Source organism: Castor canadensis, chromosome 4, assembly GCF_047511655.1.
Source record: "Castor canadensis chromosome 4, mCasCan1.hap1v2, whole genome shotgun sequence".
NCBI lineage: Eukaryota > Metazoa > Chordata > Mammalia > Rodentia > Castoridae > Castor > Castor canadensis.
The window spans coordinates 146,705,657-146,732,420 of record NC_133389.1 but is presented as its reverse complement, the minus strand read 5'-3'; the positions used below and the strand labels follow the sequence as shown (position 1 = coordinate 146,732,420).

The 26,764-nt window shown below is 38.6% G+C and overlaps 1 protein-coding gene across 5 annotated transcripts in view; it reads left to right on the top strand.

Annotated features, from left to right (window-relative positions):
• Hecw2 (HECT, C2 and WW domain containing E3 ubiquitin protein ligase 2) overlaps window positions 1-26,764 on the top strand; it is a 366,611-nt gene that overhangs the window by 320,967 nt on the left and 18,880 nt on the right. For all 5 annotated transcript variants that reach the window (XM_074071319.1, XM_074071318.1, XM_020167497.2 and 2 more), the window contains 7 exons: window positions 6,149-6,269; window positions 7,583-7,696; window positions 16,869-17,021; window positions 18,870-18,968; window positions 22,284-22,413; window positions 23,525-23,671; window positions 24,377-24,491. In XM_074071319.1, the coding sequence (XP_073927420.1) occupies window positions 6,149-6,269; window positions 7,583-7,696; window positions 16,869-17,021; window positions 18,870-18,968; window positions 22,284-22,413; window positions 23,525-23,671; window positions 24,377-24,491 (879 nt within the window). The remainder of the gene's footprint in view (window positions 1-6,148; window positions 6,270-7,582; window positions 7,697-16,868; window positions 17,022-18,869; window positions 18,969-22,283; window positions 22,414-23,524; window positions 23,672-24,376; window positions 24,492-26,764) is intronic.

The following is a 26,764-nucleotide window of genomic DNA, read 5'->3' as shown; positions in this document are numbered from 1 at the left end:
AATTGTCAAGTACAGAAGAAGGAAAATTTGACTCACTGCTTTCTGCAGCTGTTACAGTGCTTACCTAAAAATTGTCAAAATCTTGGAATGTGAAGGTTTATTTTTCTAAGACCACTATAATGCCAATCTCAACCTTAGCTATGCCAGAAGGAAAAGATCTTTGCAAACATCTGATGGTTTATTGTGCCAAATAGAGGGCCCAGAAGTTTATTTAAGCTGCACATTTCTAGGAATTTGAATGCCATAACACTAAATTGATCTAATACTGTTGGAGATGTGCTTGCTCCCTCATGCAAAGTTTCCAGGTAACCCAAGCTGTGACTTCAGCTGCATGAGAATTTGCTTAACCCACTATTTGCTGAAACTCTTCATAACTATATTGCATTCTCCTTGTTTTTGCATTCCTCCTTTTTTTCATGTACGCATTGGGGATATTTTGAGTTTTGGGGGGATCATACTGAAGGTTATCTTGTGGGAATGGGCTGAGGGGATTATCTCACAGTAGGACTCCTCAAGATCTGCTTTTCCTTCTCTCCCTGCAAAGTCTTCACATCTTACCAGATGCTTACCTTACCTCCCTTTTCACGAACATTCTCTGGTCTCTGCCTCACTTCCTTCCTCTCCCTCTTCCTAGATACTATCGCTGTCATGATTTGAAGATTTTATTTTTTATTGTTAGTCTTACCTGTCCTTACCCGTGTATTATCAGTACACCTGTCATTGCCATACCCATCAGCATTCCATTTTTGATAAGTTGCCTCTCTGCCAAGGTCTGAGAAATCCAAGCATCAAGTTGCTGATTTCAGTAAGTGGTGTGTACATGAGTGTCTGCAAGCTCCAAAACTGCCCTGAAGGCCTTTTCACCGTTCTTAAAGAGAAAAGCAAAAACATGAGCACTTCAGCACTTGTGCTTTGTGCCAGCTACTTCCAAGGTGCTCCTTTTCCCCACTTAAGTTCCAGCCTTGAGCTATGTTCCAAAAGATGGAGCCTTGTAGAAATTATTGTAATGCTCCATGATTTGTTCTTGATTACAAAATTTTTGGGCTGGTGGAGTGACTCAAGCAGCAGAACACCTGCCTAACAAGCATGAGGCCTTGAGTTCAAATCCCAGTCCAAAAATGTATATTTAAAAATTCGTAGAGATAGCTTTTTTATGGAAAGTGAACCAAACTGTTCCAGGGCAGAGGCCTGGAGCTGTGCTGGGTTAGGTCAGGCTTTATCCTGTCCAGCACAGGGCAGTGCTAGTCATCAAGCCATCTCGGTTCTGAGCTATACACCTAGGGTCGGGAAAGACTCCAACTTCTGATTTTGATGCCAACATTTTCCTAGTGTCATTTGAGATATTTTTCTTAAATAGAATTCTTTAGTTTATATATGATTGTGCACTGTGGGAACAGTATATGGAAAGAGTGTACAGGTTGTTCTTAAGATCTGCCTAGCAGTGACAAAGAAAAACAGACATAATATTGATTACTGAAAACATTGTCCTGCATATAATTAGCCTAATACTGACTATCCATGCAGTGGGTCCCCATCTGATCACTAACTAGATGGAACACTGGCCTTTTTGTATCTGATTTCCTTTCATAAGACCATAAAGACCATAAAAGCACTCTCTCTGTAAAGAGTGCTATTTCCTAGAGCTTTATACAATTCTAGCTCAATTGCATGGTATTCATACAATTCTAGCTCAGCCTTTCAAGAACATTTTTTATTTCCAAAGCAGAAGTAACATTCCTGCTCTGGAATCTCTTGGCAGTTGTACCTGACTTGTATTAAGATTTTGACAACTAGGGATGGTGGTATACAAACCTATAATCCTGGCACTTAGGAAGCAGAGGCAGGAGTATTTTGAGTTCAAGGCCTATCTTGGCTACATAGTGAATCTAGGTCAGCCTGAGATCCATAGGGAGATCCTGTCTTAAAAAATGAAAAACAAAGAATTTGGCAGAGGCCAGCAATATAATATGGTATAATTTTTATGTTCTTTTTTGGTTTTGGTTACTAAGTCTCATTTATGTATCCCAGACTGGCCTTGAACTCACTATGTAGCTCAGGCTGGCCTCAAACTCATGATCCTCCTGCCTCAGCCTCCTGAGTGCTAGGATTACCGGTGAGCACCACCATGCCCAGCTCTGGAAATTTTAAAGATGAAGTGATTTAAAAAAAAAATAATAGAACTATCAGCAAAAGAATTTTTGAGTTGAGCAACTTCTATCTCCAGAATCCCCATAATTAAAGCCCTTTGCCTACAGTGCAAATGGTTCCTGTGTGTGTTGGTAGTGATGGAATGCATTATGTCACTTCACACATCCTTTTAAGCTTCTCAAATTACACAGGCATAGGATAGAAGCTATTTCTTAAAGCAACCAACTCCTAAAGAATCATCTTTCTTTTTTTGGCAGTACTGGCGTCTGAACTCAGGGGCATGAGCTTGATAGTCAGGAGCTCTGCCACGTGAACCACACCCCCAGCCCTTTTTTGCTTTAGTCATTTTTTGGATGGAGTCTGGCATTTTTACTAATGGCTGGTCTCAGAGTCACAATACTCCTGCTTCAGCCTCCCAAGTGATGGAATCACACGTTAGTGCCATCCTGCCTGGATTATTGATTAAGATAGGGATTTCACTAAATTTGTCCTCAGGTTGGCCTGTATCTGCAACCTTCCCAATCTGTGCCTCCAAGTAGCTGGGATTATAGATGTGAGCCACTGCACTAGGTGAATCATGTTTCCGGTTTCCTTTGAGTCTTAAAAGATTTTCCCTCAGTCCTTTGTTGTTAATGTTCCTCTTTTCCATCCAGTGATTATGCTTTTAAAAACTGATTCATTCCATCTGCTTTCTGAGCTGTCTCAATTACTAACCCACAGTTTCTCAGACTGGAACATGGGTAACTTTATTTTGCCACCCCTGGGTGGACTTGTGCCACATTACCTAGCCCTCAGCCCTCCAAGGCAGCAGCCCTGTGCTCATGAAGCTCATGTTTCTTTGTGGTTCCAACACACAGGAGGCATTTGCCCTGTGTTGGCCCTGGATGCTTCCTGCATGCTTCATTGGTTACACTTGGTCTTCCTGTTAGGGAATAGTGGTTCTTCACCACAGCTGTGTGTGGGAATCATCTGGAGAGTTGTGTAAAACACTGACGCCTGGGTCCTACCATCATGGATCCTGATGTGATGCATTTTGGTGTGGCTGGAACTTGAGAACTTTTCAAAGCTTCCTCAGTGATTCTAATGTGCAGTTGACTACACATTGCCTAGGAGGCTCTTCTGCTTCCCAGAGCTTGTAGGGTCAGGTTTGTTTGTTTATTGCATGACATAACTCTTGCTCTTTGAGTACAAGATTCATAACTGCACAAACAAACCCCCAGACAGATGATTGGTCAGTAGCCAGTGTTGTAAATATCCATTCCTAGAACCTCAATGCATTTTCTTGCGTGTTTATTATTTACCTCTATGCAAACAACAATAAGAGCTAGCACTTATATAGGGCTTCTTATGTGACAGGCACTGCACAAAGCATCATCCATATGCTAACTCATTCAAACCCCAAGTTTCCCTGGTCTTCCGTGCAAGCTCCACTACTGCACTGTGAAGTGACTGTTCAATATCTACCCAACCAGCTTCATCTCCAGCTCATTGTATAAAGCTTCACCTGCCCCTGTCCACCAGTTATTTCCCATACTGCTTTCAACATCAGGTAGACCTGGCTCAAACCCCAAAGCTGCTCTCACTGCTATATAACTTGGACAGGAAACTGCACCTTCATTTTTCTTAGTTGCGGAGTGGTGCTGATGAAAAGACAATGATCACTTCACAGACTAATTGTAAGGATCCTTCATGATTCCTACATAACGTGCATCATCCCTGATGTACAGCAGGCACTAAACAAATGCTGTTTCTATTGCTAAAAATGATGCTCTCATCAGAGCTTCCCATCCTTCTTCCTTACTTTTCTACTGGTAGTAATTCGTACTTCATATTGTGAATGTTCCTCTGAGTCACCACACTCCTGACTTGTCCTTATCCCCTTTGGCCTCGGTTGCTGCAACAACTCCTAACTGGGTCTCCACCCTCCAGTATCCTTTCCGATTTTCCACCCTAATCTGCCCAACACACTCTGGAAATAATTTCACCAGAAAAATGCCATTTGCATGTTATTCCCTTGCTCAAGAACTTATAAAGTTTCACTCTGTCTCATGCATGTGCCCTCACTCCTGGGCCAGGTTTGGAAGCTCCTCTCTAATCTGGCTCCAACCCTCTGACAGATTTGATTCCCATTGACTCCCAACACTCTCCCTCACTCTAGGTTAGTGGACTGTCCTCACCACCTTTCTGCACACGCATGCAATGTTTTTGCCAACTCTTACTGCCCCGCCCAGTATAGAATATTGATTCTCTGCCCTTTGAAAGGTTTGGTTCCAATTAATCCTGCTTCCTAAGGTCTTCTCCACTTTGATCTCTGCTTGTACTCATTAATTTTCTATGACATTACTGTCAGTTTTCTATACCACTGATCTCAAATGCAAATACCTAGGAGGCCCAACAGCCAGTGTCACTGAGTGGCTGTGGCAGAATGGAGCACATGCATTGTCTGACAGAGCAGCTGTCCCATATTCCCCAAGGACATGCAAGCCAAAATTTCCAAGTAATTTTCAAGAGTAAAACATAAATTATTTTCTTTTACTTGAAATCCCTTGTCTTTACAAGTTGGTAATTAATTGAAAAAAAATTTAAGGCTTTATTATATAATTATTCTTTTCTTTTCCATTTTTATTAGGATATACTCATTGGACAGGGTGGATTCATTGTGACAATTACAAATAGCCTTATATTGTACATTGTTTACATTGCCCGTACCATCTCCCCCACATACAACTTACTCTCCTCCACAACCCACTCCCTGCCCCACTTAAAGCAATTACAAAAGGTTCCATTGTTCTATTTTGTATATGTATATGAAACCCATCAACCATATTCATTCACCTTCACCCTTTCCAATTTTTTTTAAATATGTGGGGCAAACAAAATAGTTCTGTAGGGCTGGGTAAGGCCCCAGGTCTATGGTTTTGTCCCCTCTTTTTATAGTATGCATACCATCTGGCTTAAGAAATAATTATTCTCTATTTCTATCTCCCCAACCAAGAGATCCATGCCAGCAACCCCACCTTATTCGTGTGGGGCATGTTATTGAACTTAACACGTATTAGCAATGAATGCAACCATTTAGCTCACTCACTTTTTGAAGAAAATTGTTGTGCACTTACATGGTATATACTAACCAGACTTCACACTTTGTGTTTTCTGGTTTTTGTTGTTGAGTTGGAAAATATTATGTGGAAATATCCATTGTTTTTGTCATCATTAATATTCCAGTTTGCTGCTTAGTCACTGTGACACAAAGCCAGATTTTTCTGGAAAGAGGAAGAAGCTGTGTTGCTTTTACATCTTATTAATAGCACTTTCTTGGCCATGGAATGACATAAAGACCTTTAATGTGTAGATATTCACTGTATTGGGCACATTAGAATGCAATAAATATTAGCATTTGCTCTTTGTGAAACCAAGAGATGTGTGCCTTCTGCAAGTATGACAGAATTGTTTTTATGTTAAGATTATTTTACTCTAATATGAAATATACATAATTCTGTCTCTAAAATCATTCTTAATTATAGAACAGGTTTAAAAGAAGTTTTGGTGAGGTCTTTTGGGTGAGGAGTTTAGAGCGAATGATAGAAACTCATTCGTATTCCACCTACTTTTTCACAATACAACTTCCTGTCGATTACCATGATATCATTTAGTAGCCAAGCAAAGATGTTTCATCCTGAACAGTTACCATTCGACATGAGTAACTGCTTGACTCATATGAGTTTGGACTAAAAGAGGAACATATTTGAGAAACACATGTGCATCACTGTAACTATTCAAACAGGATCTTTATTCTCAACCAACAGCCACAAAGAACATCTCTCTTAAGGCTCTGGTTAAGCTTTGCTGTATCCTTCAACTTGGAGAAGGGACAAATGCAGAAACTAAAAGTATTGACTCTCCTTACTTGTTAACTCTGCTAGTATTTTTCCATGGCATTGTGATGAATATAAGGACAGTGCACAAATCCAGGTTGTCCTCCTTCTGTGGTTTGCTGCAGGTACTCAACGTGCCAATGCCCGGGCTCCAGCCCCTTACAAGCGAGATTTTGAAGCCAAACTAAGGAACTTTTACAGGAAGTTAGAAACTAAAGGATATGGACAAGGCCCAGGAAAATTAAAGTAAGTCAAAAATGAAAAAAAAAAAAATTCACATGACTTATGACTTACGGATGATGGAAGAATGGAATGCAGTCATGAATTGTGATTTGGGATGTCACATGAGCCTTTGTGTTAGTGAACACACTTATGTAGGCATTTGTAAATGATAGGTTTTACAGGTAAAAACAGTTCTGGAATTATGCATGATTTAAGTTAAAGTTTTAAATCAAGTCATGAAGACACTATGGTTTTTCACATAAAAATACAGGAAAAGTTAAAATTTTGAGTTATTTTTTTTCTCCTGAAGAGTACTACTTTGTTGGCTTATTGAATTTCATAATAAATAGAACTATCACCATACCTCAGTAGGGAAATGGACAAATGTTGTTTGCCCTAGATTCACTTTCATTTCCTATGGATCCCACGTCCCCTCCTCTCCATTTCCATCCTGTCCCATGTCCCTGTTACAGCTCATTCTGCCAGTTGAAAGAGGACCAAGGAGGAAAGATCTCCACTGAAGCACCTCTATCACTCTGGGAGTCTAAGGGAGGGGCCAGCCCAACCACGGCCCCATGCTGACTGCCCCACGCACAGTAGGGCTCGATCAATTAACTCTGAACACATCAGCCTGTCCCAAACTCTACACCTCTCTTAGCTGTGTATGTCTTACATTGGACTCACAAAGATCAGGACAATCCTGCTTCCATGTGTTCAGCCTCCTTATCATCTCCTGTCATTACTATATATAATAAGGATAAATTGATGTCTGCGATAGGACGCCTTTAATTGTCATCATCACAAGCAGATTAATTGGCCAAAGCATCATTCATTTGTACCTACCCCTTAGGGAATCTCAAGATTCATTTAATTTAATTTAAAAATTAAGTTAAGCACAATTATAAACTCTTTTGCTTTGGAGGACACAGATTCATTCTCTCTTTCTCTGCCTCTCTCTCTCTTTCTCTCTCTCTCCCCCTCCAGTTCTCATAGTCTTTCTCTGGGCACTTAGTATTTGAATTCCTTGCCTAGATGCAGTCATGCTTAAAGCATTACCTCACAGGGTTGTGTACTGTGTGTGTGTTGTCTTATTATCATTTTCCTTTTATGATAAATGATTTGCCCACTCAGAAAAGACCCGCAAGTCTCTATGTAACAGTTGCTAATGATGTTAAGAGTTAAAGAAATGTGTACTTTGTTGCAGACAGCATTGTTATTAAGTAACTTCATTTCTCCCCAGTTCATTGTGGTAAATAGAAATTAAATGGTAAGTGCCAAGTTCTAGAAAAATAAGGATTAAGAAATCTATATTTTTCAAATTATCTCTTTACAAACAGGTTAATTATTAGAAGAGATCACTTGCTAGAAGATGCTTTTAATCAGATTATGGGCTACTCCAGAAAAGACCTGCAGAGAAATAAACTGTATGTCACCTTCGTCGGGGAGGAAGGGTGAGTAGAAGAGAGAAGTGGCCTGTGGAACACAGGCTGTGGCTGCAGCACGGATGTTTCTTCACGTAGCTGTGGTTGCTTGAAACAGGAAATCCTTCTGGCAGGAAATGTTGTTCGCATATACTTAAACATTTTGCCTTTTTTTTTTAAAGGCTTCCTCTGGTTTTTAAGTCACTTGACATAGAAATTCTTTGATGAAAAACTCAAGAGTTGTGGGTCAGTTTTGAGAGCAGAAGACTAGTTTGGTTTCTTCTCTCTACATCTCTCTCAAAGAGAAAAAGGTGGAGCTTTGGAGGGGAAGGAAACAAGGAATTGCATTTTAACCTCTAAATCTTGTTTTCTGCCCTGTAGTAGAGAACCTACTAAGTAAAATGTGCTTCATTTGTTAAATAATTTCAGTTTCAGAATCATGAGTTCGAGTCCTGATGTTCTACCAGAAAGCTGCCACAACAATTACTCGGGGGGGAGGGGGGGGGCTTTACTCTTATTTCTCCACCTCCAGTTTTTCTTTTTCCTCGGGAGGGTAGCACACCTACCATGTAACTATCTACCATAAACAGAGCAGCCTTCATGACTTTTCTATGAGTGTGCTCATCTAGATAAGGGTTAGGAAATGAAGGGCTGAAGACTCCCACACAGTGTTTGTTGCACCAACTAGACACAACAATGGTTACGGATCACCTTAGACTGACAGCTCTCCTCCCTTCCGGGCCCCTCCCACCCCCTATTAGGTCTCAGCACCTGTAGCCACTAGATGGAATTTAAAAATACCAGTTGTCTGAACTCCAGTTGTGTTGTGTTTGACTCTGTTGATTTGGGTCACTTTAAGGCCATCACTCTCCATCATGCTAGGAATAGAGATTATGGAATCATATTAGTAACATCCAACAGATTTAGCCATTCCACATACAGTAGATGAAATGGAGAGTTAAAGTATAAAATAACTTGTCTATACTAATGGAACTAGAAACAGAAAAACTAGGACTGAACATTAGGCCCCTTTGTTTTTCCTCCTGTACTCGTGGACCAGCACTGACTTGTAAGCAAAATTCTTGAACTTTAGTCGACCTGAATTTTTTCTACTGCTGAACCTTTTTGCCATTCCAGCTGGTTACTGGACACAGAAAGGTTGGACAAAAGCTTGCCTAAGACTTGAGCCTTTCATTGCTGATGTGCATAAATGGATTTCTTGCTTATGTTAGCTTAAAGATGCAGGTGCACAACTGAAAATGAAGGCAAATGTTGATAGCTTCTTCACAGGTATGCCTGGGATTCCAGGTATTTCCTTATAGACCATTATCTCACAGCTGAAAGTGTGTGTGTGTGTGTGTGTGTGTGTGTGTGTGAGAGAGAGAGAGAGAGAGAGAGAGAACGAGAGAGAGAGAGAGAGAGAACGAGAGAGAGAGAGAGAGAGAGAGAGAGAGAGAGACTATAATGCCTAGGCTGCCCTTGAACTCCTGGGCTCAAATGATCCTTCTGCCTCAGCCTACCCAAGGACCTAGGTCTATAGGTATTCTCCATCACTGTACCTGGCTGGGAACACAATTTGTTGAGATGTCAAAGATATAGGAAAGAGTCTTTGGAAATACCTCTATTTAAGTTTGAATAGAACAAGTATTCATTGGACTTGGGCATCCTAAATCCATCTCCCATAATCTGACTGATGACATCAGTTCCCAGGAGGAAGCCCAGGCTGAGCAGAGCTGAATTCCTCTGTGTATGATTATCACTGATGTCCAAATGCTTCCTGCCTCTGTCACTTGTCTACTTCCTATGATTCCAGAGGGGAAAAAGGAGAGAGGATATTTTGAGGTATGACCTCTTAATAATCTCTTAATTTGCTCCCTCTGAATATGGCTTATTGAAACCAGACTTCTGAACTCAGGATTTTATCATGTCAGTATCATATATATACATATATATGTATGACACATATGATATATATTAGATATAGGTTTTATTTTGCTGTTGAGGTGCTAGAATACATGTACTGTTTTTAAAGGTTAAAATAGTACTCTTGATAAAAAACAGACAACTTAAAGTTACAGAAAATTAAGGAATTCTTTAAGCCTTTGCCACCTTTTCAAACACATTGACTATCACTTTAGAAGGCTGTAACATTTCTTTCTGAATTATAGTAAATACCAGACACCAAAAAGCTATACCAACTTTTCCATTGAACTATGAAAACAGAAGTTTTCTGTTGCTTTTCCTTCTCTAATTTTAATGTCCTCAAAAATGTGTGATTTTGTAAATTCTTCATGTATAAGTCTAGTATAGGTATTTAAAAACAAATGTCTGGTACTCAGATCTTGGTTTTGAATGCTCATCAATTAAAACGCACCAGGGTTCTTTGGAGAAATGGTTGATTCTAGAACTGGGGCAGGAAGTATGCAAGGTGGAGCCTGAAGTGTCTTCTTGTTCCTGCCAGAAGTATAGAACTTCTCAAAAAGCCCACAATGATGGGAAATGTCAAAGGGGCACAGGAGCCAACTGAAAGAGTTCCCAGTGGCCAGAGTGAGAATAGTTTGAGCAGCAACAACAAAAATAAATAAACGAATAAATAAATAAATAAAAGGAGTATTGGGCTATAGCCCAAAGTGTAAAATAAGTATCAAAACTGATTAAATATATTATTAGGCATACAAGTAAATGGGGGAAAATAGAAAAATGTCCTGTGCAGAATATTTCCAAATAATTCAGTATGACTTCCTATTCCTTGAGTGTGGATTATGCACAGTAACTTTCTTCCCAGTTGTACAGTATGGAAAAGGGGAGAAAGAAGTAAGTTTACAGTAGAAAAATCTGATAAACACCATCTCAGTCAGAATCCATGCTGATAGTGTGCACCCTTCATTGTGAATTATGAGAATTCACAGTTCTCATATTCACTTTAATAGAATGGCAGTTTACCTTGGTAGCCTTCTTCCCAAAAACACATAACTTCAGTCCAACCATGAGAAAAACATGAGGGACATTATAGGAGATACCTTCCTAGTAGTCTTTAAATTGTCAAGGTCATCTAAAATCCAGAGGCATCGGAGAAACTGCTACAGTCAAAAAGAGACATGATAATTAAGATTAATGTTATTTAATGAGATCACGGAACAGAAAAAGAATGTAAGGTGAAAGCTAAGGAAATCAAGTGCGGATTTTAGTTAATAATATATCAATATTGGTGCATTAATCTTGTCACTGGCTTTACCTATTGTGCAGTATGCCAATCTCAAAGAGTTTATTTATAAAGAGGTTAAACTTGAGGGGATGTTTATGGAATAAAGAAACAGGGTGGTCTGAGGTGTGGAGAAAGGTGATTGGTTACAGGGGAAAGTGAAGGAATTGGTTGGTATTCTGCACATGTGTAGCAAAACTTCATGGCTGTTCACAGGACACAGGTTTAGAAAATGACACCACTGCCAATCTGAGGGTGGATTTTTTGGCCCCAGTAAACATCCAACATTTAAACAGGTCCAAGTGAAGGGTTGGTGGTTTCAGCTGGTTTGAGATAGACAAGTGTTGCTTCTAAGTTCCTGAACAACAACCTGGGCAACTGTATTTACCTCAGAGGTGTTAGCTGTGCAAAGCTAATGGGAGTGCACTGCTGAGCTACCTGACTTCTAAAAATGGAGATAAAAGGGGATAGTAAAAGAAAGTGAAGCTGAAGGGTTTATTCACATTTTTTATCAGCTTCAGTTAAAATAAGTGCACTATACTAATGTGAAATATTAACAAGAGGAAAACTGAGTCTGGAGTATACAAGAATTCTGTATTATCATTGAAACTTTTTGGTGAGTCAAAAACTATTCTAAAATAGTTTTTTTGGTTTAATTTAGTTCAATTTGGTTATCTTGCTTGGTGAAGTTTGAGGGGGGAGCGGGGGGGCTCAGCATTGGTGGAGCAAATTGAGGCATCATGTTTGATTGTGGTAAGAGATCACATGCAGGGGTTACCTATGCCTAGAAGTTGGTCCTCTGGGGAGGGGGGTAATGAAATATCATGCATTCCCTTGCACGTCACTTTTGTTAATTAAAAGTCCTGGCTACTAAAGCCCATGTGATGTCGAAAGGTACACAGGTAGGCTACTGTGTTCTGACAAGGCATCGGAGCCATTGACATCTTACTACCTCAAACAGTATAGAATAATGTTCTGAATAAAGAGAGGATGTTTACACTGGGATTATTCCGCCTGTTCTTTTCTTCATGGCCAGCCCTGTAAAAGGCACCTTTATTTAAGAAAGAATGAGTCCATTATGTGTAAGTATGAGTCCAGTATGACATCAGTCATCTGTCTTGCAAAGCTACACTTAGACTAGGGAGGAGATATGTACAAATAGTTTTAGTTTGGGGACCTAAGAACTTTCTGTAATATCTTTCTGTTGAGTGCTTTTTGTAATCACTCTCCTGGGATAGGCAGATAAAAATAACTAGGGAGGATGATTGCTGAAAGAGTTTTCCTCTTCCTTGCTTATAAAATAGCCGGCAGTTCTCGCCTATGACCGGTCAGTTCCTCCCTAAAAAGTCCTGAGCTTGACATTAGTGCCTCAAAATTAAACCTGTAAAGATTCAAGTTAAACTTATGATGCTACTTGTTTTCCTCCAAAAGAGACATTCACAAAATAACCCGAAGAACTCAAACTTTGCCGAAGAAGGGTGCTTCATCATCTAGCTAGGTTTTGGCTTGGTATAATCAAGTGCAACTTTGTTTATCATATCAAAATTCCTTACTCACCTACTAGGTCTTCTTAAGTGGCTCAAGAACTAGTGACTTGATGCTATAAATATCTGTGGGTCAATGAGAAGGAGCTTAGGCCTTGTGTGCCTGACCAAACTTGGAGGAAATGATGGTGGTGTGACTTCCTGAGGCCCTCGACTTCTTTCATTTTACAGTCTACTTACTGAAGTACTTTGTTCTCACTTAGAGAATCTTAGTTGAAGGATAAAGAATGGGGGAATAAGATTCACTATTGTAACATGTATCAACTTGGGGTGGTGTGCCAGCCCAGCAACGTGACAATGTTTAAAATGCTCTATCAGCATTAGGACTCAGAACTCCAGGGCCACCCTACAGACATCTGTGCTTATTCACAAATGCCCTCAGATGCAGCTGTTATGTAGCTACACACCCGTTGTTCAGAGTTTCTGTATTTCCGTGCCAAGCCTTTAGCTGTGGAACCAACCTAACTGGCAAAACAGGAATGTAACAAACGATCCCTGTGATATGAGTCATGTTAACTATTTATATGGAAGAGGTTGCTAAGACATTGCAGAAACCACATGCACCATGTACCCTGCTGTGACATGTTTTATTGAATTGGCTAGACTGAGATATAAATTGTAATCTACAACTTGCTCTCAGATAGGCAATTTTTAATTTTGGATTTTAACCAAATCAAAGTTTAAAGACTGTCTCAGCTTTAGAGTGACTCCACCCAGGCTTCTAAAATTAAAAAAAACAAAACAAAACAAATCAAAACAGCAGATAAAAACCCTAACCAGTTAAAGATACATTTCCTCCTAGAGAAACTATGAGCTTTTTCTCTCTTGAGAGAAAAAAAGAGGAGCTATGCTTTTCAGTTTAACTCTTCATGGAACACTTGTCTTCTCTTTACCACATTCAGCTATGAAAAGGAACCAATCACTGAAGTCTTCGTTGTTTTAACAAACTATACTATGTTAGGAAATCTTACAGAGGTGAATTTGCTAAGCCTAATACATTTGTGTGATTTCTGACAGTTTTAAAATCTGGTCTTTTTAGGGATTGGCCTAATTTGTTCATATCATCTCCTGGCAAACTTGCTCAAATTTATTCACTCTGCTAGGTGTCAAAAACCAATGTAAATAATATTGGTTTTATTTAAAGAACATCAGAGAACTCCACTCATTGATTTAACAATGTATCTTGAGCCCCTGTAGTCCAGGCTCTGGACTTGGAAAACAAAAATGAATAAGACAGTTTCTCATCTCAGCCTGGTCAGGGTGTAGTATGTCTGTATTATGGATGCATACACAAACAAATCATTATGCGTTCTGGTAAGTGCAGTATTATTAAACACTCAGAGTTAAAGTAAGAGAAAACCTGCATTTTTAAACTAAAAGCCACACTACAGCCAGTTGTCTTTGTAAGAAAATTAACTCATTTGGTATTTGCCTGATGTTTCAGCTCTCTGTGACCCTTGTGGCTCCTGTGCCTCGTGTATGAAAGTCCCAGCAGAAAAGTGACCACAGCAGATTGGTGCTGAAGTGGCTCATCCCTAGTACTTGTGGTCATTGCTTGAGGTTGCATACACCCCAGGATATTGTACCCATAGTATATTTCCTTGAAGGCTCTTCATAAAAGGTTTATATTAAGCTAGATATTTTGATAAAGTAGCATTTTCCTTCTACTTTTGGTACCAGCAACTGGCAGAATTTTTCTATGAGGGATAGTATTTTTGGCTCTGCCCACTGTGCATTCTCTGTGGCACCTTTTCCACTCTGCCATTATAGCAGGAAAACAGCCATGAACAACAAATATATGTGCACAGCTGTGTTCTAATAAAACCTTATTTACAAAACCAGGGGATGGAGCAGATTTAGCCTGCAGGCCATAGTTTGCCAACCCCCGCTCCATAAGCAATGTTGTGTTAGACTTGACAGACATTTAAAATTTACTGAAAGGCAGGCTATGCAGAGTAACGAACATTCAACTTGGGGTCAGGACATCTGTCTCAGGGCTTCAGGGCCTGGTTCCTCCTTTGCCACTTCCGTTTGATGCAAGTCACTGTTTTCCTCTTGTCTACATCTTCCTGTCTATAAAATGAAGGGATTAGACAAAATGGCTTCTGTGATGCCTTTGACTATTGGTATTCTCTTTTCCTAGAAAAACAAAAGGAATTATTTTTACAAAGTGAAATTTAGTAGGAAAAGTATAAAGTCTGATACTAGTCTTTATTAGTCTATATCTAGTAAAGATATAACTACATATAGACAGGCTAGGGAATCTTGGATTTAAGCAGCATAGATAGAAGGTTTAAGTCTTTAGCTGATGACTATAGTTCATTATGAGTGAACAAAGTGAAGTGGCTGCCCCAAAATTCTGGGTAGTTTTAACCTGTATTAAGTGGATAAAAGTGTCCAGGACCGTCTAAGCTTTTTGTTGATAAGATCACACTCCAAGTGTCATAATCAGTCTTAGATACTCCAGAGTGACCAGGGAATCCCCGTCCTTCCCTCGATAGAAGATGGAAGGAAGTGGACATGCTCAGGAATAGGGAAGGGATAGGAGGGTGCAGGATAGAGTTCCTATAGAATGTGACTTTTTAAAAAATTGTTTTATTTTTAAGATCTAGATTAGTACCCAAAGCATAATTGGCACTTAAATACCTGTTGAAAGAAAGATTCTGAGTATGTAAAGAATGTTCGAGTGGAAGAAGTATTCTACTTGTTGGTGACATCAGAAGTCAGAAGTAGAACAGTAGGAGGAGCTACAAGGTGGCTGTGTGAGGAAGGTGGTCTGTGGTTCCCTATACAGAAGAGGCCACCAGACTGCTGCTTTGGGAGGCCCTAGGCAATCTGAGGATAGTCCCCCACATTGGGTCTTAGGGGCCACCTGTTGACCCATTGCTTAGGGGAGGTCCACCAGGTCACCTTAAGGACTGATTGACGCTGAGCATCTGCTGTGTTTGTGTTTTTTTTTTTCTCTGTAGACACAGGTTTCCTGTCAGTGTTGTGTGTTTGTAAGTTCAGCAACACTATTGGTGATGTGTGAAATGATTTTAACTACTACAAGGATTGACATTTTAAATTTTGTACATGTATTTCTTTAAATGTGTGTTAGAAAAGATAGAGCTAGCTCATTGAGATGTCCTAAAAATTATATGACAAGTTTACATTGAAAAAAACAAAGGTGATTTAATAAGAGATATCAAGTAGATAATAGCATACATATTCAGAGATGGCAAAAACTGAGAAAGTAGGATGGTTGATGTCTATCATATGTAAATTCTATTAGATTCCCATAGAAAACATTTAAAGGCCATCTTTGTTTTTCTTACTAGTGCCCCAAATTCCTCTTCTGCTATGATAGGTTCCTTCTCTACATCCTTTAATTCCCTCACCAGAGAAAACTTGGATGATTGCTTTTTCATTGGATGGGGTGGTGAGGGAGGGAGGGGAGGGAGGGAGAGAGGGAAAGAGAGAGAGAGAGAGCGTGAGAGAGAGAGAGAGAGAGATTGAAAGAGAGAAGATAAACCAAGCAGAAAAAAAAAGGTTTTCCCAATACTACCAGCCCTACTTATCAGTTGCTTTCATCCCCCTCAGCCTTCCTCTCTGTCTTTGAATCTGTATGTATGCTTTATTATCTTAGTGTAAGATGTACTTTGTATTTTTATTTTAAATTTAGCATATGAAATTGTTTTATTGTACACTCCTCTTTACTGCAGTTTTTGCTCTCAGCATTGTTGGCTCCTTGTCATTCCAAACCTAACAAAATCTTTTCTTCCACTTTATTTGACCCTGATATCTTTGTAAGTAAAGTGGAATTTATAGTGTGGTTCAGGTGCTAGAATTTCAGCATGTTCTCCAAATGCCTTCCTTTGGAAGCTTTACACACCCTTTTTCTTGTCTGTAATTTTCCATGCAGTATTATCACTTAAAGTTTTCACCTGAACCCTATCATTCCATTTTTTGCCTCTGATCTCCCTAGGGATCCTTGTATCTGTAAGTAACATCTCTCTGGTTCATGGAAGTCTCCTTCTTCCCTCCATTCAAAAATGGGGAAATCCTATGAGGATCCCATGTTCCATGAGTGGATGCAACTGGTTCCCTCTGACTTTCCCCTAAATAATATTTGGATTATTCTGCCTTTCCCCAAACCTTGCTTCAGACATTTAAAAGATTTATATACATATGTATGTGTATATTTACATATGTCTATATATTTGTACAAATTATTAATATGTTGTCTATTTTATGCATTATCTGATGTGTAGCTTAGTTGTGGATATGCTCCATGTAAATCTGTTTTACTATTTTGAGCAAAGACGTGCATGGTGAGTTCAGGATTTGTTTGATTTGTTCTGGATAGTCCTTGTATGTAGTGAGCATTCTATAGGAAGTTGAAAAATATAGGAAAATTTGTCCAATATTTAGAAAGAAATAAAAGTTGATTATTCTTTTGTGTGTTTTTTTACAGGCTGGATTACAGTGGGCCTTCCAGGGAGTTTTTCTTCTTGGTGTCCAGAGAACTATTTAACCCCTATTATGGCTTATTTGAATATTCAGCCAATGACACATACACAGTACAAATAAGTCCCATGTCTGCTTTTGTAGACAATCACCATGAATGGTAAGTATTTTTTCCCAGCAGTTTTCTTCAGTTATTTTCTATGATAATATTTTTAAAATAGTAACCCACATTTTTCCCTTGACAAAATCATATTATCATTTATGTACCTCATTTGATTTTGATTTTTATTATCAAGTTTAAATGACAGTCTCCAAGCTAGAAATAGGTTATATTGCATAAGTGAGTTGAGTAGAATTCGAAAATTTTTTCCCATTGGAAAAAAGTCCTTGATTATTATAGACTTCCAGCAAGATCCCCAAACCCCTCTACCAGAGGTCAGACAGTTTCATTAGTAGCCTTTGGAGAAGTGACTGACACTGGGAAGGAGGGGTGGAGCAGCCAGCAGCTGCTCACCTGCCTCAGCTGAGTCATAGTAGTGTCTAGTAGGGGGTGGAGAGGGGTCACCTGGAGGAACAGAGCAGATGGTAAGGGGCTGAAATGGGAGACACCAGCAGTGCCCACACATCGCAGGAGCCATTTGAAGTTAACAACCAGTGACGTCTCTTTCCTAATTTCTTATCCAGAATCAAGGAAAACTGATTTAGGATTTCCATCTCAGGTTTTTATTTTGAAAATCCCAAACTGAACTCCTCACATCTTTTTAAATCCCTGTATTGTTAGACTTTAAATATCTACATAACCCCCATTAATTTGTTCCTATTCTTTTTCACTGATAGCAGCGAAGGACAGACATGAGTAGAACTCATGGAAAAAGCTTCTTTGACTCAGAAGGTTAATAGTGACAGGTGAAGGGCATTAACTTTTAGGATTTACTCTTCAAATTAACTTCCCAGTAGTTATAATTTGGAATCCTCCTAACTGTATCTGTTAAGGCTGTGCTAATGGAAGTAGAGTTAAAGAAAAACAAAACTGCTGGACTCCAATCTCAAAAAAGGCTGCCTAAAAGTAAAAATTACAAACTGACAGTACAAATCCCAAGATGGATTTATACTTTTGGGAGGCATCAGACTTTCAAAGAACCAGGTCTGTTGGAGTGGCTTAAGTGATAAAGCATCTGCCTAAGTGTGAGGCCCTGAGTTCAAACTCAGTACACCTTAGAGAGAGAGACTTTCAAAAGCAGCAAATCCAGTCATAACACTCCTTGTATCAGACAAGAAGGATTTTTTTGTTTTGTTTTGTTTCATTTTTGGTTTTCTTGGAGTGCTGGAGGTGGAACCCAGGGCCTTGTGTGTATAATAGGCAAGTGCTCTCCATTGAGCTACAACCCCAGCCCCCAGCATAATAAAGTTTTCACATTGATTCAGAGTAGAATTGAGTTTTGAAATTTTGGAGAACAGAATGTGTCATGAAGAAAGTCCCCCAAATGTTTGTATGCATACATAATTCTTGAAGGAGATGGTTATCATCAGGAGTGGGGGTTGAAAGAGAACAGCAGCAGGACTTTCTTAATGTGAAACTGGACTTTTCCTCAAAAGGGAATTACTACCAAGTTTGTGTCACAGAAATGCAGCCAATATTCATGCACACAAACTAGAAAGAGATAACATTTCTCCTACCCCTCTCCCCAGTCTCGCTCTGTCAATGTCTCTTGGAAGTGATTTGGGGAAATTGTAGTGAAATGCTGAGGATTCAAGTTGTCAAATGTGGCATGCTACATGCTGACATTATTGACATAGGGTAAAGGTGGACCAGTCTTCAACAAGTTGATATGGATTATTAGTTAATGAAGACACAGTCTGCAGTGCCCACAAACTCTCATGGATCTAGTAGACAATTAATCTTGGATAAACTTAGATGATTAGAGTTGGAACACATTCAGGGAAGCAAATAGAACCATTTAGAAACTGCTCTATGACATGCAATCTATCTCATGTTTTTTCTTCATAGGTTCCGGTTCAGTGGTAGGATCCTTGGTCTTGCACTAATACACCAGTATTTGTTGGATGCCTTCTTCACACGGCCCTTTTATAAGGCACTTCTGAGAATGTAAGAGTATTTTTATGCTTATGTAATTAGCATGTGAAAATGCAGTATTTGCTTTACTGAAAAGAGTCTTCTGTCAGTCATTGTTTATCTGTTCACTATCACAAACTGTTGTTAGGAAACCAAATAGTGATTTAGATTTCAGAAACTAATACAATTTCAAATATGATTACTGTGCTTTTCCTGCTGCTGAACCTTCATTTCTGTCTAGCCACCAAAATCTTAGTTTCACTATACTCCAAATAATTTATTTTCATTTGTTGCAACACATGTTTCTTTAAAACAATTGTACTTCAAACGCGACACTGGAATTCTTGTGGTATTAACACCAATTAATAATAGAATACTTGTAGATTAGTCTTGGTGACTCACAGCTCCTGTCCTGTATGAAATGTATTTTATGTTTTGCTTCATGCAAACCTTTAACCGCTTGCTCTTGATCAAATTTTATTCTCCTTTATTTGGTTGCTGTTTTATTCTTGGGTTGTTTTTAGGGGTAGACAGTGCTGTCCTTTTCTTGAGATCTCCCAAAATGCAAAACAGTAATTTATCATGGCAATTGAAAATTTAGCCTTCACAGAACTTTTTCTTCATTGTTACCACAATGAAAAATTGAAATTATTTTAAAATGTAGAGCAAACCATTTCTGTTCTATAATCAGTACATAGTCATTTATAAGGCTGAACAGGAGAAGGCAACTGTCTATGGGGTGGGAGCTCAAAATCACAATGAGGAAGCACTAGGTTGTGGCTTGGTTCTGTCCCACACATCCCCTCACTGAGGCCACAGACCTGCTTTCTGTAAAATAAAAGTATAGACCTTAGATGAGAGCAAGTGGAATGTTTTTTCATGGGCACTGTGGGAAGGGGAGGATGGGGCCAGTAGGAAAACTTTAAACAGTCCTGTTGCCTGTTATACAGCTGTTGCCATACTGAGAGTCAGTCAGTGTCTCAAGAACGGTTCCTGCCTCCCCCGCCTCTCACTCGTTCTTGGGCCCACTTTGTATCTTCTCGTTTCATTGCCTTGTTTCTCATCTTCTCATGTAAGTCACCTGAAAGGCTAATCTATACTGAGTTTTTACACTTACCTCAGATTCACACCCCCAACCCACTTTAGTCTGGCTCCTTTCCTGTAAGTAGCACTTGGAAGCTTTTCTGTCCTTATCTCATTGTAATGTTCTGCTGCTTCTGATACTGTTGAGCCCTAACGCATGTATTCTTGGGTCTTTCCTCCCTAGTGTGGGTGACACTGTGCTCTTCCAATTCTCTTTTTTACGTTTCTTTCTATTTTGTGGACCTCTCTTTTAACTTGTCCTTAAACCTTGTGTTGCTAAACTTCCATTCTGGTTCTGTGGTTTTCTCCCTCAAAAACTAACAGGGAAACTTCTTCACTGCCTCGTCTATGGACTCCCAGCTCTGTGCCCTCAGCCTTGATCTCTCTTGAGTTGCAGGTTTCTATGGTCAACAGTCCTCTGATATTTCCACTCAGATACTTCACAGGTGCCTCAAAAATCAACATTTACACCATCTAACAATGTGCCTTCTCCCATTTGCCCAGCTGCACTTAATGCTGCTCATATTCTTGGTTACTCTGGTCAGAAATTGAGAGTGACCCTTAAACAGTATGACAATTGCAAGTTCATGTTTTACCCTGTCCTGTCTGTATTTACATTCCCATGGCTTAGTTTATAAGTCATTTATGGTATTTTTTCCCGCTATACTCATGTGGCCTCAGAAATCTTTTCAGTTTGTAGCACTCAAAACTGTCAGTCAGAGTTGGTCTGTAACATGAGTTCATTTTCAATATCCTTCTTTATTTCTCTTCCCAATAAAACCATTTGCTAATCTCTACATATTTGCCTCTTAAATAATTCTCTGATTTAACTTCTTCTCTCTACTCTTGATAGCCCTACCCTAATTACAACCCTTATCTTATTTGGCCAGAGTACTGAAGTGATCTTTTGATTACCTTGTGACTTCCAGAGGAACTGTTCATAACTCCTCTCTCACCTGTGATCATGTCGTTCCCTGTCTTGAACTCTTTCAGTGGTTCTAAATCATCAAGTTTCTTAGCACAACACTCAAGGCCCATTCCTAGCTGGAGTTTTAGTCTCGTTCTCTGGAAACAGTGTTTACGGTTAACATTCTAGTGCTGCCCATTTGCTTGAGCATTCTGCAGCCCATATTTTTAGGGGTTTGTTATTATTTTCTCTTCCTTTCTCTTCTTTTCCTGTCACTTCTTTCTCATCCATTCCCCTTTATCACTCTAGCTTTTAATCATCCTGCATGTTTTGCTCTAAAAGGTGTTCTCAGAATTTCTAGGTCAAAGCAAATGTCCCTCTTGTTTGTTCTGACAGCTCCCTGTACCTACTTTATTTTTTAAAAACTGAAGAGTAACATGAATTATTAAAAGTGAATGAATTTTAAGCACTACCTGCCCTATGTTGTCACTTACCACTTTATGTTAACTTATCTACTTGTGTGCCCACCTCCCCAGTGACACCATTAGCTCCTGAGAGCAGTGACATAAAGTTCATCAAGTAGCTATTAAGATGTCTAACACATACTTGGTATCTGATAATGTTTAGAATGAACTAAACAAAATCGCCCTTAAAATTGAAATGAGGGGAGAAAAATTTCAAAACAACTGTAGCAAATCAATTATTACCACTTTACAACCAGGCATATAATAGCAACTCTACCACATGTAGATCTTATCTCTGTAATGAAAGAGAAAATAGGGGGAGGAACATAGAAAGTCATTATAATTATAGAGAGATTCTTTAGCTTATCGTTTTCAAAGTTACAGAATAAGAACCATGAAGAAAAGAGGAATGTATGTGAACATGAGTCACAGAATCTAGTCTTTTAAAAAAGGCAAAATACAACATAAAGTTAAAGTGCTGTATAGAAATATATAAACATTTCAAATTAGGGAAGCAATATTTTAAGGTAGTATAGTATAGCTAAAATTGATACTGGGTCCAAGTTATCAACCCAAACTCCTGTTCCAGAGCTGATATTAAATTTGGGTTACTGAATCAATGGCAACCACTCTTTGTACCTCCAGTGCTATATGTAAAACAAAGGGCAGGCTAGCTGGTTCCTGCGGCATTTTATATATTCAGGATTTTTTGATTTACACCAAACTTCTGATTTTTCTCACTGGTTTGGTTACCAAAGTTGACTAAAAACATTCCAGAAATCACTGCCTAATAGTTTATCTTGTTCTAATCATTAATTTTTAGTTTCTTTCCTCATGACTCTGGGTTTTTGCTAATAGTTATGCCTATGTATTTGTTTCTGTTTATCATCTTAGTCTGTGTGACCTGAGTGATCTAGAATACCTTGATGAAGAGTTCCACCAGAGCCTTCAGTGGATGAAAGACAATGATATCCATGACATCCTGGACCTCACGTTCACTGTGAATGAAGAAGTTTTTGGGCAGGTCTGTGTATGGGCACACCTGGTACCTGAGTGTGGCAACTGAAGGCTATTGGTTGGTGAAATGTTAATTCCATGGTTATGATCAGATGCTTATTTTATTTGTGGCTTATTGGGTGATTTTAACCCAATATTATAGTAACTTCAATAACAAAGATTATTCTTAATGCTAACTACAGATTAAGATGTTCTCATTTATAGATTATAGTAAGCCTTTATGTTACAATCTTCTTTTATTTCCAACTAAAATATTCACAAAGTATAAGAATGTGACTAACATGGAATATATTTTTAATAGTCTATGCCATCCTAGAGTTGAATATTAAAATTAGTTAATTGGCATATGTATTTAGCTCTCGTTTAGATTTAAGAATAGAAATTGATTGTTTTGAAATTGAGGAAATGTAAACAATGTTTTGGAGAAGAGTTAAAAACAGAACAATTTGGTTTTATTTTAAAGTTGGTGGAAGGGTAGATTAAAATTTTCTTTTAGCTCTTCTATATTAGTTTTTATTAGGCATCAATATTTGGCTGGTTTTCTGAATTCCTTGTGTTTTGAAAAATAAGTTCTCCATTTAAGATTTACTTGGGTGTCATTTTGTTTCCTGAAGTAAATCTTTAATATCGACTCTCTAGATGTAGTTGATTCTAAATCTGAGAGGAATTTGTGGAAATGGTTTTTGTCAAACATTAAAATAGCAATTGGCCAGTAACTGGAGCCAAGTCATCAGCACTTTTAAAATCTTGGGGTGGAGCAGCTCAAAGTGGTAGAGTGCCTGCCTGCCTTGAAAGCATGAGGTCCTGAGTTCAGAACCCAATACTGCCAAAAATAAAAATAAAAAAACTTATTTTTTCTTCAGAATTTGAAACTTAACCATTAACCCTTGAAATACATTTTTTAATACCACTGATGCTTTCAAACATTAGCTCAATGCCTAGTTTTTACTGAGTATCTCTGTGTGTGTGTTCGGTGCATAGGACCTCACCGCCTTCTTGGAAGGTGCCTCCAACCAAGACAGGGCCAGTTAACCACTGATTTCAAATCATTGCTAGCAGTGTTGTAACACCAAGTATATTGTTGTCTGGTCAGTTCTTTTGTTTTTTTTAAATCTCAGATTACCGAACGAGAATTAAAACCAGGGGGTGCCAATATCCCGGTCACTGAGAAGAACAAGAAGGAATACATTGAGAGGATGGTGAAGTGGAGAATCGAAAGGGGTGTGGTACAACAAACAGAGAGCTTAGTTCGTGGCTTCTATGAGGTAAAGATCTTCAGCATTCGTAGGGGTGGCTATCATAGAGCAATGATTCCATACTCCATCATTCTGTGTTTTACATGTGTGGAGTATTTCCATATTTTCTTTTGCTCTGTTAATTAAAAAAAAACCAGAATGTTTTCCTATATGTTTCAAAAGTCCACACATAAAAACTTAATGCACTTGTTACTGAAATGAATGTTATGACCTGATTTCAAGTAGCATTTAACGCTTTGATGACTATCAATAACATTTAAGTCATGACTCTGTAGATATGGATAATCAAATCTCATGCTTGATATGTGGAATACTATAAGTGAGGGTCAGAATGAGTTGTTACATGTATTCCATGTGACTTTTTTCTGTAAGAGCACTAGATCTTTTTCAAAAGAGAGAAACAAACTGGATTAATCACTGGTCAATTATGAAACAAAAATTCTCCCATTCAAGTACTAACCAGGCCCAACCCTGCTTAGCTTTTGAGATCAGATGCGCTTGGGCATGTTTAGGGTGGTCTGACAGTCAAAACTGCAGTAAATCTCATCATCCTTCTACTAAAAAAAGACCTTGCATTTGTAGAAAGCATTACAATTTTCCAAGTGCTTACATACTGTACACCCCTGTCATTCCCCAAATTCCTTGTGCCCTCCTTTTCTTAATTATAGCTCTCCAGTCTCATAAGCCATGCCCTGCACTCTTTTTATTCCACAGGTGGTGGATGCCAGGCTGGTGTCTGTTTTTGATGCAAGAGAGCTGGAGCTGGTCATCGCAGGCACAGCTGAAATAGATCTCAGTGACTGGAGAAACAACACGGAATACAGAGGAGGTGAAATTTACAGATGGCTCAATTTTAAGTTTCAAATTAAAGGGAGGCATGGTTCAGCATGCTGGTCTGAATGCAGGACAGACAAAAGTACTAGCACTCTAATCATAGGTCTAGTTCAATCTCCCTTGAGACCTGAGGCAAGGTACATTCCCTTCTTTTCCTAGTCTCTTCCTCAGCCATAAGAGGGAAGGACTGTTTACACCCCACCTGAAGATGTCATAACTCTTAATTGTCAGTGAGGAAATGTGATCATATGAACACTAATTAATTGTTTTATGGTGTTGTTAGTGAAGCACCAGAGTGCTAACATCCAGCTGGTCAAACTCCACCTAGTCCATTTTCATTCTAGAACTTCAAGAGACACACCCCATCAGCTTCATAATCACCACGAATTTGCTGCAGTTCGCTGAACTATTTATCAATTCATGTAATTCATAGTTGAAACACCTGACTGGAATAAGATGGTGTTCTCAAAATTCAACAAGTTTATTGGCAAATCCCTGTTATATCCAGACATTATGTTCAACTGAAAAGAAACTGTTAAAAAAATTAGTTCAAAGAGAAAACTTAAGAAGTAAATTTCAGTGGGTCACTAGAAATTTTCAATTAGTAACTAGAACCAAAGCTGGGACCTTACGGTATCTAGAGTTAAAGATTTGTCCAATAATTTTAAGCAAAACATTTGTGGAATTTACTGCAGTGTCAGAAAGTCTTCAGAAATTCCCCACAAGTACCAGTTGTTTTCTGGCTTGGGTTTTATTTTTTAACTCAAAATTTTAGAGATTAGCAGTAGTTTTAAACTTGGATTAGGAAGAACACAAACTTTGCATCACTGAGTGTTAATCACTTAGCACTTTTCCAATTATCTGTAAATTGAAACAGAGATTAAAAACAACAACAGTGTTATAAATTTGTAGTGAAAAATGTCTTAACATTTACTAAGCTGATTTTGGTTTTTCTTTTGCCTGACTCTTCCAGCTCTTCCTAGCTGCATGGCTGGCCTTACTTGCCTGTGTTCTCTGAAAGACAGCATCAAATTGAAATCTCCATTTCTGAAATGCAATTGCTGAAATAAGTTTTATAGTTGGTCCCATGTATTATCTACATATGGCTTTGGTTATTATAACTTTGTTAACAAAGCTATTTTTACTGACTAGAACACAGTTTCTCTGATATGCAGCATAACTTACATTTCACTATAAATACTATTTGAACATTTCATCCCCTCAGGATATTGTAATAGCAATGCAGTTAATCAAATCAGCCATTTTTGTAATTGCACAGTATAAAATTGTATTCACTATATCTGACTAACCAAGGACCTATTTCTATGGTTATTATAAATGTTATCAAGTGAGAGCCTTAGGAGGGTGCAGCAGAGGGTGAGATGCTCAGCTGCCATGTAGCCAAGCTCAACTAGTTGGCACAGAGTGTAAAGCAGCTGTGCTACCACCTGCCACCTGCCCGTATGGCAGCTGTTTGTAGACATTATGATGAGAGACATTCACTCCTTCTCCAAAAAGTAGTTGGCACGAACAGCCAAGGTGAAGCAGAATAATTATTCATAAGATAAGAAAACTTGAAGGCTGCAAAGAGCCGATGCACTTATTTTATAGATGAGAACACTGTATTTGCTCAGTAACAAATAAATAGTCCTTACCAAAGACTGGACTTGGATTCTGTGTGTCACTACGCCCAATATAATTTTGTTTGCCCTTTACCGGGATCTCTTTCTCTCCAAAGGGGACTAAATATAACCATGAAATAGCAAACAATAAAGTGAGATTCCCCCAAAATCTATAACTATTGAAACATGAGGAAACTTCAGATTAAAATTTCTCCCCTCCTTCATTTTAGCACCACTGACTCAGAATTAAAGTAGCTTTTGTGCTTATAAAAAATAACTATCCATTGGTTTAACTCATTAACTATACCTTAATCCTTGTCAGGCTTCTCTCTGAATTCATCTTTTTTTTTTTTCGCTGAAAAGGTTCTGGAAGCTACAACCACTTCCTTAATCCATCTATGAGCTGATAGTTTGATATTTTATTAAATTCTACGAAAGTATGGAATAAAAGTGAAAATTGGTTGATTAGTTAGGGTTTATTGATTGAAGGAATTAAAGTCACTTTTCCCTGTTTTTTAACTAATTGGTATGAAATTTATTTGGTTTTAAAATATGAATAGTGTATGTAGCTTTTAAAAGCGCTTACAGTAGATACTTCTGTGTATAAATTATTTGATGATGTGTCTCTCCTCTACCAGAAGCCCCA